Here is a 14,143-nt window from a genome sequence, read left to right on the forward strand (position 1 = left end):
TTTTTTTAAATAAATTTATTTTATTTATTTATTTTATTTTTGGCTGTGCTGTGTCTTCACTGCTGCACGCGGGCTTTCTCTAGTTGCGGCGAGCGGGGGCTACTCTTCGTTGCAGTGCACAGGCTTCTCATTGCGGTGGCTTCTCTTGTTGCAGAGCACGGGCTCTAATCACATGGGCTTCAGTAGTCGTGGCACGTGGGCTCAGTAGTTTTGGCTCACGGACTCTAGAGCACAGGCTCAGTAGTTGTGGCGCACGGGCTTAGTTGCTCCGCGGCATGTGGGATCTTCCCGGACCAGGGCTCGAACCCGTGTCCCCTGCAATGGCAGGTGGATTCTTAACCACTGTGCCACCAGGGAAGCCCCATTAATTGGATTCTTAAAAACCTTTAATTATGAAAAATTTCAGACATACGCAAAAGTAGGGAGAATAGTGTTATGAACTTCCATATCCCCATCACCCTGCTTCGAAAATCCTCAGTTCATGGCCAGTCTTGTTTTATTTGTATCCACTCCCCACCCCCCTGTCACTCCCCTCCATCACTTTGAAGCAAATACCAGACATTATTCATCCTTGAATATTTCAGTATTTATCTCTAGGACATAAGAACTCTTTTTTTTTTCAACTTAACCATTAATAAGTTTCATCTATTCTGTTTATAATCCATTTGTTAAATATGTAATGACATTGCCTTTGTGTTAGATCAGTAGCTTTTTTGCTCTGAAGGTGTGATGGGTTATCATAGTTGCTGGACCTCAAAATCAGGAAGACAAAACTCAAAGGACAAGCCGGAGAATTCTCCCTGATACACAGTGGTGACACATTGGATTGGGCAACAGTAGCAGGAGTTGTATAGACAGGAAGTATCCGTTGGTTCCTTGGTGTTCTCTGAATTTCTAGTGTTCATGTGAAATGTGGAAGGAATGGGAGGAGGACCCGGAATGTACAGTTTCTTTTCAAGCAAGAAGTGAAACTCCAGCCCTTTCTGATTTAGTAATGACCATGAAGAAGGAGCTGAGTGGTTTGAAGACTCTGTTCTAGTTCTGCCTTTGGTGGCCATGTGTTTTATTCCACAGCTTTTTAAATCTTCGGGTCAAGACCTTCTACTAGGTCATGAAATCAAATTAGTGGGCCACAACCAGCATTTAAAATGTAAAAAAACAGACTCTATGGAATATGTATTGTTTCATGAAATTGTGTTTCCTGTGTGTGTGTATGTTGGCTTGTAAGTTAGGAAGCCACTAATTTATTCTATTCAATTCCTATCATTTCCTATACCTTCTTGTCTAGAAAGTTAAAGGATTAAAGAGCCCATGAGACAGATCTGATTTATGTATTTAACAAAAGCATATATGGTATTTTCAATGTACCAGGAACTATTCTAATTACTTTACAAATGTTAACTCATAAAAACTCTAAGAGGTAGGTACTATTATTAATGAACTTTGACACATAGAGACATTGAGGCACAGAGAAGTTAAGTAATTTGCCCAGGGTCACATAGCTAGTAAGTGATGGAGCTGGCGTTTTGAGCCCAGACATTCTGTTTTCCAGTTATAGGCAGGCACGTCATATACAATCAATAGTGATCATAGATGCCACTTACTAAATACTTTCCTTGTGCCAAGCAGGCTCAGAGAAAGTTGAATGGTAACTCAGAGTTTGCTCTACTGCCTCTCCAGTTGATAGCATCTCTAGGTGAGCATGGACTTTTTGCTACTGTTTCCTTCAAGAAGAAATGATATAAAGGTGTTTTCCCACTCCACCACAACACAAATACTTAAATACTCAAAGTTAAGGCAGTAAGAATGAGGACTTTTGTGTGATAAGCTGAAGAAATTCAGGGATCCCAATCAATATTGCCAACTAGAACTATAGGATTCCAGTATGAAAGGCAACTAAATGGGTCCATATCTCAGTTTCATTAAAAAAAAATGTAGGAGAGTGGGTAAGAGCCCTGTTTTAGAATTGAACACATCTAGGTTCAGATCCTGTCGTGATCTGTAACTATCTTGGTGACTTCAGGCAATTAACTAATCTCTCTGAACCTCAGTGATCCCTATCTGTGAAGTGGGCAGAATCAGGATTGACTTTTAATAGAATCTTACTAGGGTACCCGGCATATAGTAAACACTTTACCTATTTTATCTATGTTATCTCTTCTACGCTTTACAACAATCCACTGGTGTGGCTGCTGTTACAAGCTCTATTTTATAGATAATGAAACAGACTTAGAGAGATTAAGTGTCTTATTCAAGGATACACAACTAGCATGTGGCAGAGCTAGAATTAAAGCCAGGTCTTTCTGAATGCAACATCTGGGCTCTTAACCATTCTGCTTATTGCAAACTTATCCCACTGGGATGTTTTGAGGATTAAATGAAATAACATACCTTTACACTTAAATGGTGACTCAACTTTCTATGAGTCACATAGAAAGTATTTAATAAATGGCATCTGTGATCACTGTTGATTGTATACCTACCCATAACTTTTGTAGAGACACTTTACCTGTTCATAGAAAACAAACTGTAGTCAACTAAATCAGTTCTTATAACCAACCCATCACTTCACAAATATGTTGAGTCCTTGAAAAATAACTATTAGTTAGCTATTCTCAACACTCTACTAAGCAGATAGTTTTGTTGGGGAATAAGTTTCATCAAAGAAAAGATGATCTGGGCTTCCCTGGTGGTGCAGTGGTTGAGAGTCCGCATGCCGATGCAGGGGACCCGGGTTCATGCCCCGTTCTGGGAAGATCCCACGTGCTGCGGAGCAGCTGGGCCCGTGAGCCATGGCCGCCGAGCCTGCGCGTCCGGAGCCTGTACTCCGCAACGGGAGAGGCCACAGCAGTGAGAGGCCCGCATACGGCAAAGAAAAGAAAAAAAAAAAAAGAAAAGATGATCTATCCAGCATCTAGACCAGTGCCTGGCCCATGGTAATCGTCTTAGTCTGAGTTCCCTAGAATTAGAGCTCTAGAGGCAAAAGCTTACACTTTATTTGTGAGAGCCATCACAGGGAAGCAGGAATGAGGAGAAAAGGGAAGCGAGAAAGGGAGGGAGGGAGGGAGGGAGGGAGAACAAATATAAGGGACTGCTTAGAGGCTGGCCACAGCTTCATGACAGGCTGATCATTTGGTCTTGTGGGACATCTTCAGAGAAAATATGTGAAGCTACTACATCTCTGAATGGTCCACTGGGGGAAGGAGGGAGAAGATTTCATTTGCCAGCCCCCATCCCCTCTTACTCAGGGGTTGATGTCCTAGAGCTTCAATTCCCCTGTGCTTCTTCATGGCATGGCTGGTGGCTGAGCAGGTCCCTCCAAATCCCATGCCTCAGTGGCGACAGGGAAACCCTGGGGTGGGAATTGAGAGGCGTGTAGCACAGGTACAAGGCAAGGGGCTGTCAGGGCGGCCCACCAGCATGAAGGACTGGAACAGTCATAGCAACTAGAGCAGTACAGGCTGACCCAGCCTGTCAGTAAGGTGGTTGTGTTCATCCTGGGTGATGCATAGCAGGCTCTCAATAATGATCGCCCAAGTAAATAAACTCTTTGCCCTCTTTGTCTTCTTTAAGTGATTTGCAGTTATTGACACCCTGATACATCTCTTTCCATTCTCACTCTAGTTTCCTATCTCCTCTTCTTTTGCTTTCCACCTAAATGAGGGTGTCCCCAGGCTTAGGCCTACTTCTCTTTCATTCTCCATGCTTTCTATGGGCAGCTGCATTCGCTTTCATGGTTAACTTCATACTCCCGTCTACTTGCTGATGGCTCGCAAATGTCTCCCTCCAGACTTGACCTCTCCTGAGAACTCCAGACTGGAGAACAAAACTTTATTTTCCAATAGGAAGTTCCACAGGCACTTCAAAGGCCGAGTGAATCTCCTGGTCCTCTGTAGTCATCTTTGTCCCTTTTCCCAACAACTAACAGGGGCTTGGTCCATGCTGGTGGAACTAAATCTGAAATGATGTGCTAATACTGTAGACCAAGCTGGGTCCTACACAAAACGAAGTAAATCCTCCAGAGCCAGCTCTCTAGGAATCTAGGGTCTGGATTTTAGGATTGATCTGGTATGTTTTCCATTCAGTTGCGCTGGAGCCTTGAGCAGCATACAGTTTACCGTTGCCCATTACTATAGTGGACATGTTGAAATTGACATTTAGTCTTTTCAGGAGTTGATTTCAGGGAAGTCCTTGGGTTTTTGACTCTTCTTGCGCTGTCCTTCTGCTTTTCAAGACCCTTACCTTGCTTTGTCCACAGTTTACAGATCCCTTTGGAACAGTGTATCTGATCTGCTCGTGGAGCATGCGCACCCTTTCTTTCTTTTCCACCCCCCTCTTTCTCTCCATGCTCTTCTGAATAAACCTTCAAATCACTGTGCTGTACTCACACAGGCTCCTGGGCTTGATCTGCCCATTTCTGCCTCCTCACCTTTGCCCTAGTAATCACAGCGCTCCTTCCTCTGTAACCCTTACACCTCTTTAAATCCTCCCCAGTTCCAGGCCTGAAGACTAACTCAGGCTGATCCTGGTTTATACTGATCTCCTCTCTGAGCGTAATCTGGGACCATTATTTTAGCACTTAGCACACACAGTCCTATACAGTTGAATGCTTTTGCATTTAGTCTCCTTTTTTTCCCAATTGGATTATAAGCTCCTTGAAAGCAAGACAATGTCCTTGTGTGTTCCAATGATTTGTCACTCAGATCTTTGCACAGAGACGGTATGAGACAAATATTTGCTAGATTTGTTGGTTGGTTATCATGGTCCTTGGGAATTCACTTCCACTTTGTCTCTAGCAATCAATCAGGGGCATCAGACTAAGTAACATTTCCCAGAGGAGCTGTTGGTCATCTCATTCCAAATCTTTAGTTTGTAGTACAAGTTAATTCTAGACTTCGGACCTCAGGAATTCTGTTTCTTAAACATCTCAGGCAAGGCCTAGGAGCTAAAATTACTACTTTGGCATTTGATGTGGCAGCTTGTTCATTTGGGAGCCTTTTGTCTTTGACTTTCTATTGAGTCACTTAAAAGAACCAAGGCGGCCTGCCAAGAGCAGTCCTGATGATTAAAGTTCATTGAGATATTCTCCTTCACACCCTCCCATCTCATTGGCTATTTATGAGGCTGCTTTCTGTGTCTTCACTTGGGGGCTCAACAGTTAGTGAATGGACATCCTTCGGAAACTCTTAAGGCCATTTTTCTCCTTCTCCTTCCCCCTGGCTGGTTTCTCTTTGTCTCCAAAGCTGCATGCATTGTTCTTAGGTAGTGTGGAGTTAATGCGAGGGGAGGAAAGGTTCTTTCTTTCATAACTTTGGGGAAATCTACTGCACGGGGCAGACAGTTTTGAAGATGGCCAAACTTAAAGTTCGACACAAAGAACTATAGTAAAAGGAAAGCCGGAGAGACTAGCACTCCGGTTGCCACCACCCCTCCTTCCTCCCACCAAGGTAACTGTCTTACCTTTGAACCCAACCTTTGATCTCTCTTACATGTCCAGTTTGCTCACCACTGTATAGAGATAGCTTGGACTCGCTAGCTTTAGGATCAGTGGCTCTAAAGTATGTATTATTACTAGTGATTAGCGTTAGTATGTGTGGGGATTTTCCACTCATGGAATTCTCCTATCCTTTTTGACCTCTGTACTATTCAGCCTGGATTGCTCATTAACGCTCACTCCATCTCTTAATTTAGAAGGCCTAGGAACCCATCCAGCAGACCTCCTCCTCTCTGATCTTCCTTCAGCTCTGTTCCCATCATGACACAAACTTTCACCAGCTCCATTTCTGGCCTCTTGAGATCCAAACTACCCTGTTAGCCTTTGGAGCTGCTCCTCTCTGTGCACCCTTATGTCTGACTTACGCTTACGTCGCCTTTTGTTCTGGTGAGGCCAGCCTCCTCACTATCTCATAAAGAGGCCGCGCTCAAACATTCCCATCTCTCCGCTTATGTTTTCCCTTCTTCTGGAAGGTTGTCTCCTCACCCTTCCATTTATTGAAATTTTACCCATCCTCAGAATACTAGTTCAGACTTCTCTTTCCTCCCATTTTCTCTCTTTATCCTCTCCTTCCTTCCACAGGGTTCAAGCCCTACTATATGCCAGGTATTGTTTTGGGTCTAGGAGTATGTTGTGAGCCAAACAAACAATTTCTCCCTCTCAAGGAGTTTAGTCTTTCTCAAGAAGCCTTATTTTAGCAATGATAGTCCCCACTGCTTTGAGTCCTTAAGACTTTTACTTGTAATATTTCTTCTCAGTTTCATTCTTGCAGTATACTATAATAAAGATTTATATATTTAATTATATATCTTGTAATTATATATAATTATGTAATATGTAAATAATTATGTATTTTTTGAAAATGTATTATATATTTTGATCATGTTTTCACAATTAGATTGTAAGTTCCTTGAGGACAGGGACCTTCATGCTTCTGAATTCTTGAGAATTCCCTACTTAGTCCACTAGGAATCCTTTGTTTGCAAGAGACCAAAACCCCAATGCAAACTATTTTAAGCAAAAACGGAATGAGTTGGCTTGTATGCTGGAAAGGGCCAGGGATAGGGCTGGCATCTGGCCATGATTGATTCAGGGGCTCAAGTTTCCTTTTCCCATACCTCAGCTCTGCTTCCTCTAGGTTGGCTCCATTCCACTCGTGGTGGCAAGATGGTAGCACTGTCTCAGACTGACATTGTCTCCAGGTCTTGTAGCTCCTAAACAGGGCCTGGAGGTAACATCTACCATCTTTGGAGAGGCCAGAGGTGGAATCAACTTTGTGAAAAGCACTAAGAGTCGGGCTTTCCTGGTGGCGCGGTGGTTGAGAGTCCGCCTGCCGAGGCAGTGGACACGTGTTCGTGCCCCGGTCCGGGAAGATCCCACATGCCGCGGAGCGGCTGGGCCCGTGAGCCATGGCCGCAGGGCCTGCGCGTCCGGAGCCTGTGCTCCGCAACAGGAGAGGCCACAACAGTGAGAGGCCCGCATAACGCAAAAAAAAAAAAAAAAGCACTAAGAGTCTGGGAGGATATGGATGCAAGGAAGGGAAAACAATAAGTATGTCACATCCACATATTCTGGAAGCTTAGTAGCTATTTGTTGATTGATTGTTTGGACTAACTCATGTTTGTTTCTATGCTATATTCAATAGGGTAAAGTAACGAGGAAAAAGGCCATCAATCACACTCTTTGAGGAAGAATATTTGCTGTTTTCTAGTTTGCTAAGAGTAGCTTGATGGCTTTTATTGGCATACTGACTACTGAGATAAGTAATAATGTCAGTCACTGAAAGATGTGGTATAGGAAGGTGATTGAGGGTGATAACGTGTCTTCCTTCTCTCTGCTGTCACGACACTGTGTGCATCCCTCATTTATTTATATTATTGTTTCACTGTGTTTGTTGTAGGTTTTTTACTTGTCTCTTCCTGACTGCTCTGCTAACATTGACAGAGGACTTTGTCTTTTCACTCTCAGAGCACCTGGAAGGTGCTCAAATAAATATTTGTGACAAGAGTAAGTAAGAAAGAACTTTCGCTTAGGAGTTGCAGGCCTAGATCTGAAGCTTAATAGCTGTGTGATCTCCAGAAATTCCTTCCCCTTCTCTGGGCTCTGGTTCGGTTATCTGTCCAAGAAAAAATTTAAAGCCCTTCCCATTACTGAGTTTGTAGAAGGGCAAACCTGCAGGTAAAGAGTGAGACTTGGCAAGGTATTCCAGCATTCTGTTTCCCAGGGAACAGTTCTGAGAGGAGCTGATGACCATTGTGATAAGAGGTCTTGGTAAGAGATATGGAGGGTAGAGCCTGGTGAAAGCCTCAATTGTCTTCTTATATAACACTTGCTGGAAAGATACTAGGAATTCATATTCCTGAGATGGCTGAGGTGACATCATGTGTTTGTGAAAGGCTAAAAGCAGGAGAGGCAGATTTTGTGGAAAAAGACCGACATCAGGCCTGGGTCCCAGTGGGGAACCCAGGCTGACCTCATGCTCAACGGGCTCTGAGCACAACCTGTGGGAGTGGCAGCTCTTGTCCCCTAGGTGCCAGCATGTCAAGGAGAAGGGAAGGACGTGCCTGTGTTGATCTCCTGAAAGATTACATCTTTTCTCCAGGCCTCCCCTCGACCCCCATTTTTCTCCTCAGAGATAAGGGATTCATAGGAGGGGGTTCCATGTGACTTAATCAGACAGAATTCCTAAAAAAGGAGATGAATTTTGAAAGAGGGAAAGAAAGGGGTTAATATCTTTGGATTGGAAGCAGTGAGCTGAACAGAATCCAGTACTCTGCTGACTGATGAATTTCCTGGGTGTCCTCTGAAGTGAGGACAGTTTCTAGAGGACTGTGTCACCTGCATTGGCAGGTGTTATATAATTTTAGAGTCTCCATGATTGTCGCTGTGGCAGGGCCCTGTTTTTGTTAAATGATCAGTATCCTGTTAGGTCTAGTTTTTCTTTGAATTTCATCAGTTTTGTGACCCTTCCGCTTCTTTCTAAAAAGGAAATGAGGCTCCTTCTAACTCCCAGGACAGGTGTAGTTAGGATCTCGCTATGGCCAAGCATGGACAAGGAGTCAGCATATCCTGGGGGGATATGGACGTGTGTGCTGAGCCTGCATTTGAACTCATACATAAAAACATTCCTTGCCAGGTTTTGATCTGGCATTTGATTTCCATCGGAAATGATGGAATGGTGATCTGCCAGTGGAGTTCAGTGTCCTGGCCAAGCCTCCTGCCTGAGGGACCCTGGCCGAGGAGGGGAGGGGGGCGGGGAGGGCGTCCAGGGGAGTAGAATGGCTGGTGTAAAGCTGCGGCAGAAGTCCTGGGTACGTCTAACCACGGTGGGTACGTTCCCGTTCCCAGTGGTGAGGGAACGGAAAACTCCTCCACGTGAAGCTCCTGTGCTGGGCCTTAAAGACAGGAAGGGGGTCTCCAGGGGCAGACGGGGCAAAGCAGTGAGGCGGACACAGCCAGAGCGGAGCTCCCTTCCCACCAGGAGGGTTATTCTCAGACCGCTTCTAAGATTTGCTTTAAGAATATTCAATGCAGAACTGAAATTCAGCCCATACAAGTGGAGAAATGGAAACCAAGAATTCCTTCCTCTTTTCGGTGCCTGTTTGCTGGACCATTTTCCCCTTAGTTGGCAGGATGGCACTCAGCAGGACATGCTGTTTTGGTGGGGTTCAATTTTTGTAATGAGATATAATTCACATACCATAAAATTTACCCCTTTGAAGTGTACAATTCAGTGGGTTTTTTGTTTTTTGTTTTTGTATATTCACAAGATTGTGCAACCATCGTCACGGTCTAGTTCCAGAACAGTGGAGTTATATTTTGACTTGAATATTTGAATGAAATGCTAACCAAAGGTTAACTCTGATTTTCAAGAAACTTGTTCTAGAACTTTGGCCCCTTTTGCAAGGGAAGCTGCAGTTTTTATTCAAGTGTCATTTTTATAAAACATAATAGAAAAAGAGTCAGAGGACATTGAAATGTTCTTAGGCTTGTTGCCTAATATCTTTTGCCTGCTACTGATGACTTAAATCTTTGGTCTTTAGGTGGGGGCTTAATACCATGGCTATCTATAATAAAGAATATTTGAAGAAAAAGTAATGAGACTGTCTTTGCTTTCTTTTCCTTCCTCTTCTTGTCAAGCCATGCTTCATTAGGGCAGGGCTTGGGCCTGTTTTGTCCTCTCTTGCCATCACCTAGCACAGGGTCTGTTATACAGTAGGGGCACAGTAAAGATTTGCTGAATAAGTGGGCTGGGTGAGGTGCCCAGGGGAGGTCATTTTTGGCATGTATCACTCCAGGTCGTTCATGGTGACCTTTGTACTTTGGCTTTCTGGATGGCTATGAAATACATTTATAGCCCTGAGATACAGCTGCATGTAGAACGTGAGAACTTGACTTCTTCAGTGTAGTTCTAGGGACAGAACCTACAAAGATCCCATCATCCCCAGCTCCCAGGAACTCTCATCCAGCTATAAACTGAATTTGCAAAGGCTTCTTGGGTTGATGTGGTGAAGCACTGTGGGTGGTGTGATTGTGTGTCTTTGCGTGTATACACGTGTGCACGTGCATTCTGGCCTAAGCACACGATGGAACTGTGTGGATGGAACTGTGAGGAATTCCTCCATGTTTTTATAAATTGCCCCTTTCTTCTTTCTGCTCTTGTAGTTTACTGGTCGGCCAGGGTACAGAGGGGCCTCCAGCCTGGGCACATGGCCCAGGCGTGCTGGCGTTCAGTGGCCTATTGTTTCCTGCCCATCATATGCATGGACAGAGGACTGGGGCTGGCACAGCTGCCTTCTTGGGGACCATTGTTTGTCTTTACAGCAAAAGCAGCAGCAGCAAAAGCCTGGACAGAGCACATTTTGCCCTGGACAGAGCAGCCATTCTGTCTTGGAGCTGCAGGCCTGGAGATGGGGGTAGTTGGAGTCTCCCGTAAGTGCCTGTGCAGAGGCTCTGAGGATGGGAGCCAGGGCGGCATCTCCTTCCATGGGGAGGGGTGGTGGGGGAGGGGAGATGCTCAGTGGAGTCGCATCACTAATTAACCACAGTGGCAGGTGGTATCTCTTAGCAGAGACTCTCCTTTTCCTGGATTGGGGTGGGGATATCGCATTCTCACTTCCTTCAAAGCTGCCCTGTAGAGGAGATCTAGGAAGCAGGAAGGGATCCAGCCCAGTTGTGGACTAGTCGAAACATGGGCTAGTTAGTGAGTCACCGGGCTACTCCAAACTTGACTCTGGGGGCCTGAGTCACCACCTCATCTGGAAGGTGGGGAAGGGGATGTTCCAGGGTTTGGAGCGAGAGAAACTGTGATTCCCCCAGAAATACCTCATAGACCCTAGACTCTTGTTCGTTTCTCTTGTTTCCCTGCCCCACTGACAACCTCTTCGACAAGTCAAGGCAAACCTTCATTTGGCTTCAACCCCACTTGCACCTGATTGTATGAGCCTTTGGTAAATTACTTGTCATACTTCAGTTTTCTCATCTGTGCAATCAGGACAATTGGGGATACCAATTATGGACTAGTAATAAAGGTTAAATGAGATGATGTGTATAAAGGTGTTCAGTAAGCATGTGCTCCCTTTCCTTCAGGGGCCCGGAGGGGATGCCTGAGGTTGGGGTGCACTTTGGGTAATGCTGCCCATTTGTTGCAACACCTGAGGAGGTCAGGGTGGAATTCCATCCTGGCTGGATGCACGTTGGGGCTTCTTAGATTAATTCACGTATCTTAAAGGCCTCCTATGAAGTGCTTGTTCCTCAGACAGGACAACCCTGGAGCGGTCTACCTCTGGAACCTCATGGGTATTGTGGGAATTTGCTTAGCCTACTCTTTTTATGGCGAAGGTGGGCATCATCCATCCTCCTGTGCTCCCTTTCTGCTCCACTAGTTAGAGAGTTTATTGAGGCAAAGTCATAAATGAATTACAAGTGACTCAGAGAGGGCTGACAGCCCCTTGCCTATCCACATCCTCTTGCACCTCTGTTACTGACTGGGTACCTGGAAAGCCTTTTCACCCTAAGATGCCCTGATTCTTATTTATTTATTTTTGTGGTACGTGGGCCTCACTGCTGTGGCCTCTCCCATTGCGGAGCACAGACTCCGGACGCACAGGCTCAGCGGCCATGGCTCACGGGCCCAGCCGCTCTGTGGCACGTGGGATCTTCCCGGACCGGGGCACGAACCCGTGTCCCCTGCATCGACAGGCGGACTCTCAACCACTGCGCCACCAGGGCAGCCCCAATAATTTCAGTTTCAAGCCACCTAGTTGGTGGTGCTTTGTTATAGCAGCGAGGAAACCAGTACAGCCTGGGTCTGAGGGTAGCGCACAGGAGCCCTCTCTGCATCCTGGCATACATTTCCCTCTTTGAGAAGGGCCCCTGATTCTTATTTAATGGACAAGTTGTAAGTAATATCAATGAGCATTGTGAATGTCCTCTCCACCCACAGTCTGCCTACCCAGTGGCTACTACTACCAGCTACTACTTCTATCTATCAAAGATAGAAAGAGGACAGATGCCTCGAGGAATAGTCTCGGCAAGGGCTGTTGCCTTTAAGAGGCCCAGAAATCCCTGGCAGGAACCAGGTGCCTGGTATGCCCTCTGCAGATCTTCCCCCCCAACACCCTTGTAATCAGACTCCAAAAAAACACAGAACAAGAGAGCTTTGATGAGGTAGGCGGCTTTTCTGCGCAGCCTTCTGTCTGCTTGAAACAATCCTCCGGTGCTCAGTTTCAGTTCAGGTGAGGTTACTGCAGGCCTGGTTGGCATTGGTGGTTGGCACGGGAGGAGGCAGGGAGCCGAAGAGGGTGAGAACTACACTCACAGATCACCTGAGATCACCCATAAAGGACCAGATATTTGCGGTACATCCTGATACCTGTAAAAACAAACAAAAATGAAGATGGGGATGGATGATGGACCCGCAGCTACTCCAAGGTGAAGCCAAATGTACCATCTGCCCATACCTCATTGCTTCATAAAAGGAGTGGTTGGCAGAATTTTCAACATCATAGCTTCGTTCCTGGATTTGCCTCTGATTTATCTGCAGCTCAGATGACAACTCTGTAGATTCCACACCCCCACCCTATGCATTACAGAGCATAGACTGAAAGCACTGTTACAACTCTACTGTTGGGGCATGAATTTGGAGCACGCAGAGGAAAGACGTGATAATACCGGTGCTCCTCTTCCCTGGGATTGGAGTTACTGTTACATCCTAAGCTATTGGAGCTGAGCAGGCTTGGGGGGGGGTGGGGAAGAAAGGGATGAAAGGAGTGACTCCACTGTGACTCAGGTGGGGGTTGGGACATAACTTCAGCAGGATGCGCACTGCAGGCCTTGCAGTCTGGCTTTGGCAAGCTGCTTCCTGCGGGCGCCAGGTCTCTTGTCAGTAACGAAGGCAGTCTTGCATCTGAGGCAGATCTGGTTGTATCTGGAGCTGCCATTGCTGCAGTTCCAGAGAGGGTGTTTGCTAACCCTGTACGAGGATTCTGGCCATCCAGAAAGCTGCCAAGCTAGAGCTTAACCAGAAATATTTCTAGCTTTGACACAGCAGAGGCTCTGAGTATCCGTGAGGATGAAGCATCAGAGATATGAGTGATATTTGTTGGTGAAAATATCAACTTCTTGAAGATTGGTTACATTCAGTGGTATTGGAAACTGTGGAATCTGATTGACAGTTAATGGTTTGCATGCCTAGAGGTCTGGGTGCTTGTTTCATTCTAGACTGCCACTATTTGCCCTTGGGCAGAGCCCTTTCTATCTCCATTAAAATATCCTGACCTCTCCCCCTACTTCATGAAGATGTGGAAAAACAGCTTGAAATAATGGGAGAAAGTATAAAAAGTAGGAGTCTGGGCTCTAAAGTCAAGCTGTTTGGGTTTGAATCCCGGCTCCACCACCTAATAGCTTGACTTCTGTTTAAGAGTCAGTTTTCTCATCTTTAAAATAAGGATGAAAGTAGTACTAACCTAATAGGATGGTTGGGAGATAATTCATTTGGCTCCCTGCCAGAAGGGAGCCTACATTCTGACACTGTGCTGGAAGCACAATAAATTGCTCGTTAAGGGGTAGCTCTGAGTATTATTATGTCTGATAAGCAGTTTCTCTTAAATGATTTAGCAGATCCCTGGTTTCAGTGTTCTTTAAGGGTCTGAAAAGAGTTGGTGAGTTTTGGTGGCGCCTCACATCACATTTAAAAAACTAAAACCTTTAAGTTCCCCATAGCGCAGGGAACAACTAAGTGGAAGGGGTAAATGTTGGTGTTATGGTTTTTTCCAGGGATCTCTGTCTGACTGCCTTACCTCACTTTCATTGCAGAGATCCGTGCTCAGCTCACAGAGCAGATGAAATGCCTGGACCAGCAGTGTGAGCTCCGGGTGCAGCTGTTACAGGACCTCCAGGACTTCTTCCGGAAGAAGGCTGAGATCGAGATGGACTATTCCCGCAACCTGGAGAAGCTGGCAGAGCGCTTCCTGGCCAAGACGCGAAGCACCAAGGACCAGCAGTTCAAGTAGGGACGCTGTGGCTATTACTTTTAGAGACCTTGAGAACGGGGTCCGGGATGGAGGGAGGCAGGGTGTGCCACCTCCATCGAATTGTATTTATGAAGCAGGTGACCTAGTGATTTCAAATTGGCTGAGGGTTGAGAGC

The 14,143-nt window shown here is 45.7% G+C and overlaps 1 protein-coding gene across 10 annotated transcripts in view; it reads left to right on the top strand.

Annotated features, from left to right (window-relative positions):
• Window positions 1-14,143, top strand: part of SRGAP2 (SLIT-ROBO Rho GTPase activating protein 2) — a 242,266-nt gene that overhangs the window by 80,635 nt on the left and 147,488 nt on the right. For all 10 annotated transcript variants that reach the window (XM_081219057.1, XM_081219060.1, XM_081219059.1 and 7 more), the window contains exon 3: window positions 13,811-14,003. In XM_081219057.1, the coding sequence (XP_081075183.1) occupies window positions 13,811-14,003 (193 nt within the window). The remainder of the gene's footprint in view (window positions 1-13,810; window positions 14,004-14,143) is intronic.

This window comes from Mesoplodon bidens (genome assembly GCF_964165515.1).
Source record: "Mesoplodon bidens genome assembly, chromosome: 2".
Taxonomy (NCBI): Eukaryota; Metazoa; Chordata; class Mammalia; order Artiodactyla; family Ziphiidae; genus Mesoplodon; species Mesoplodon bidens.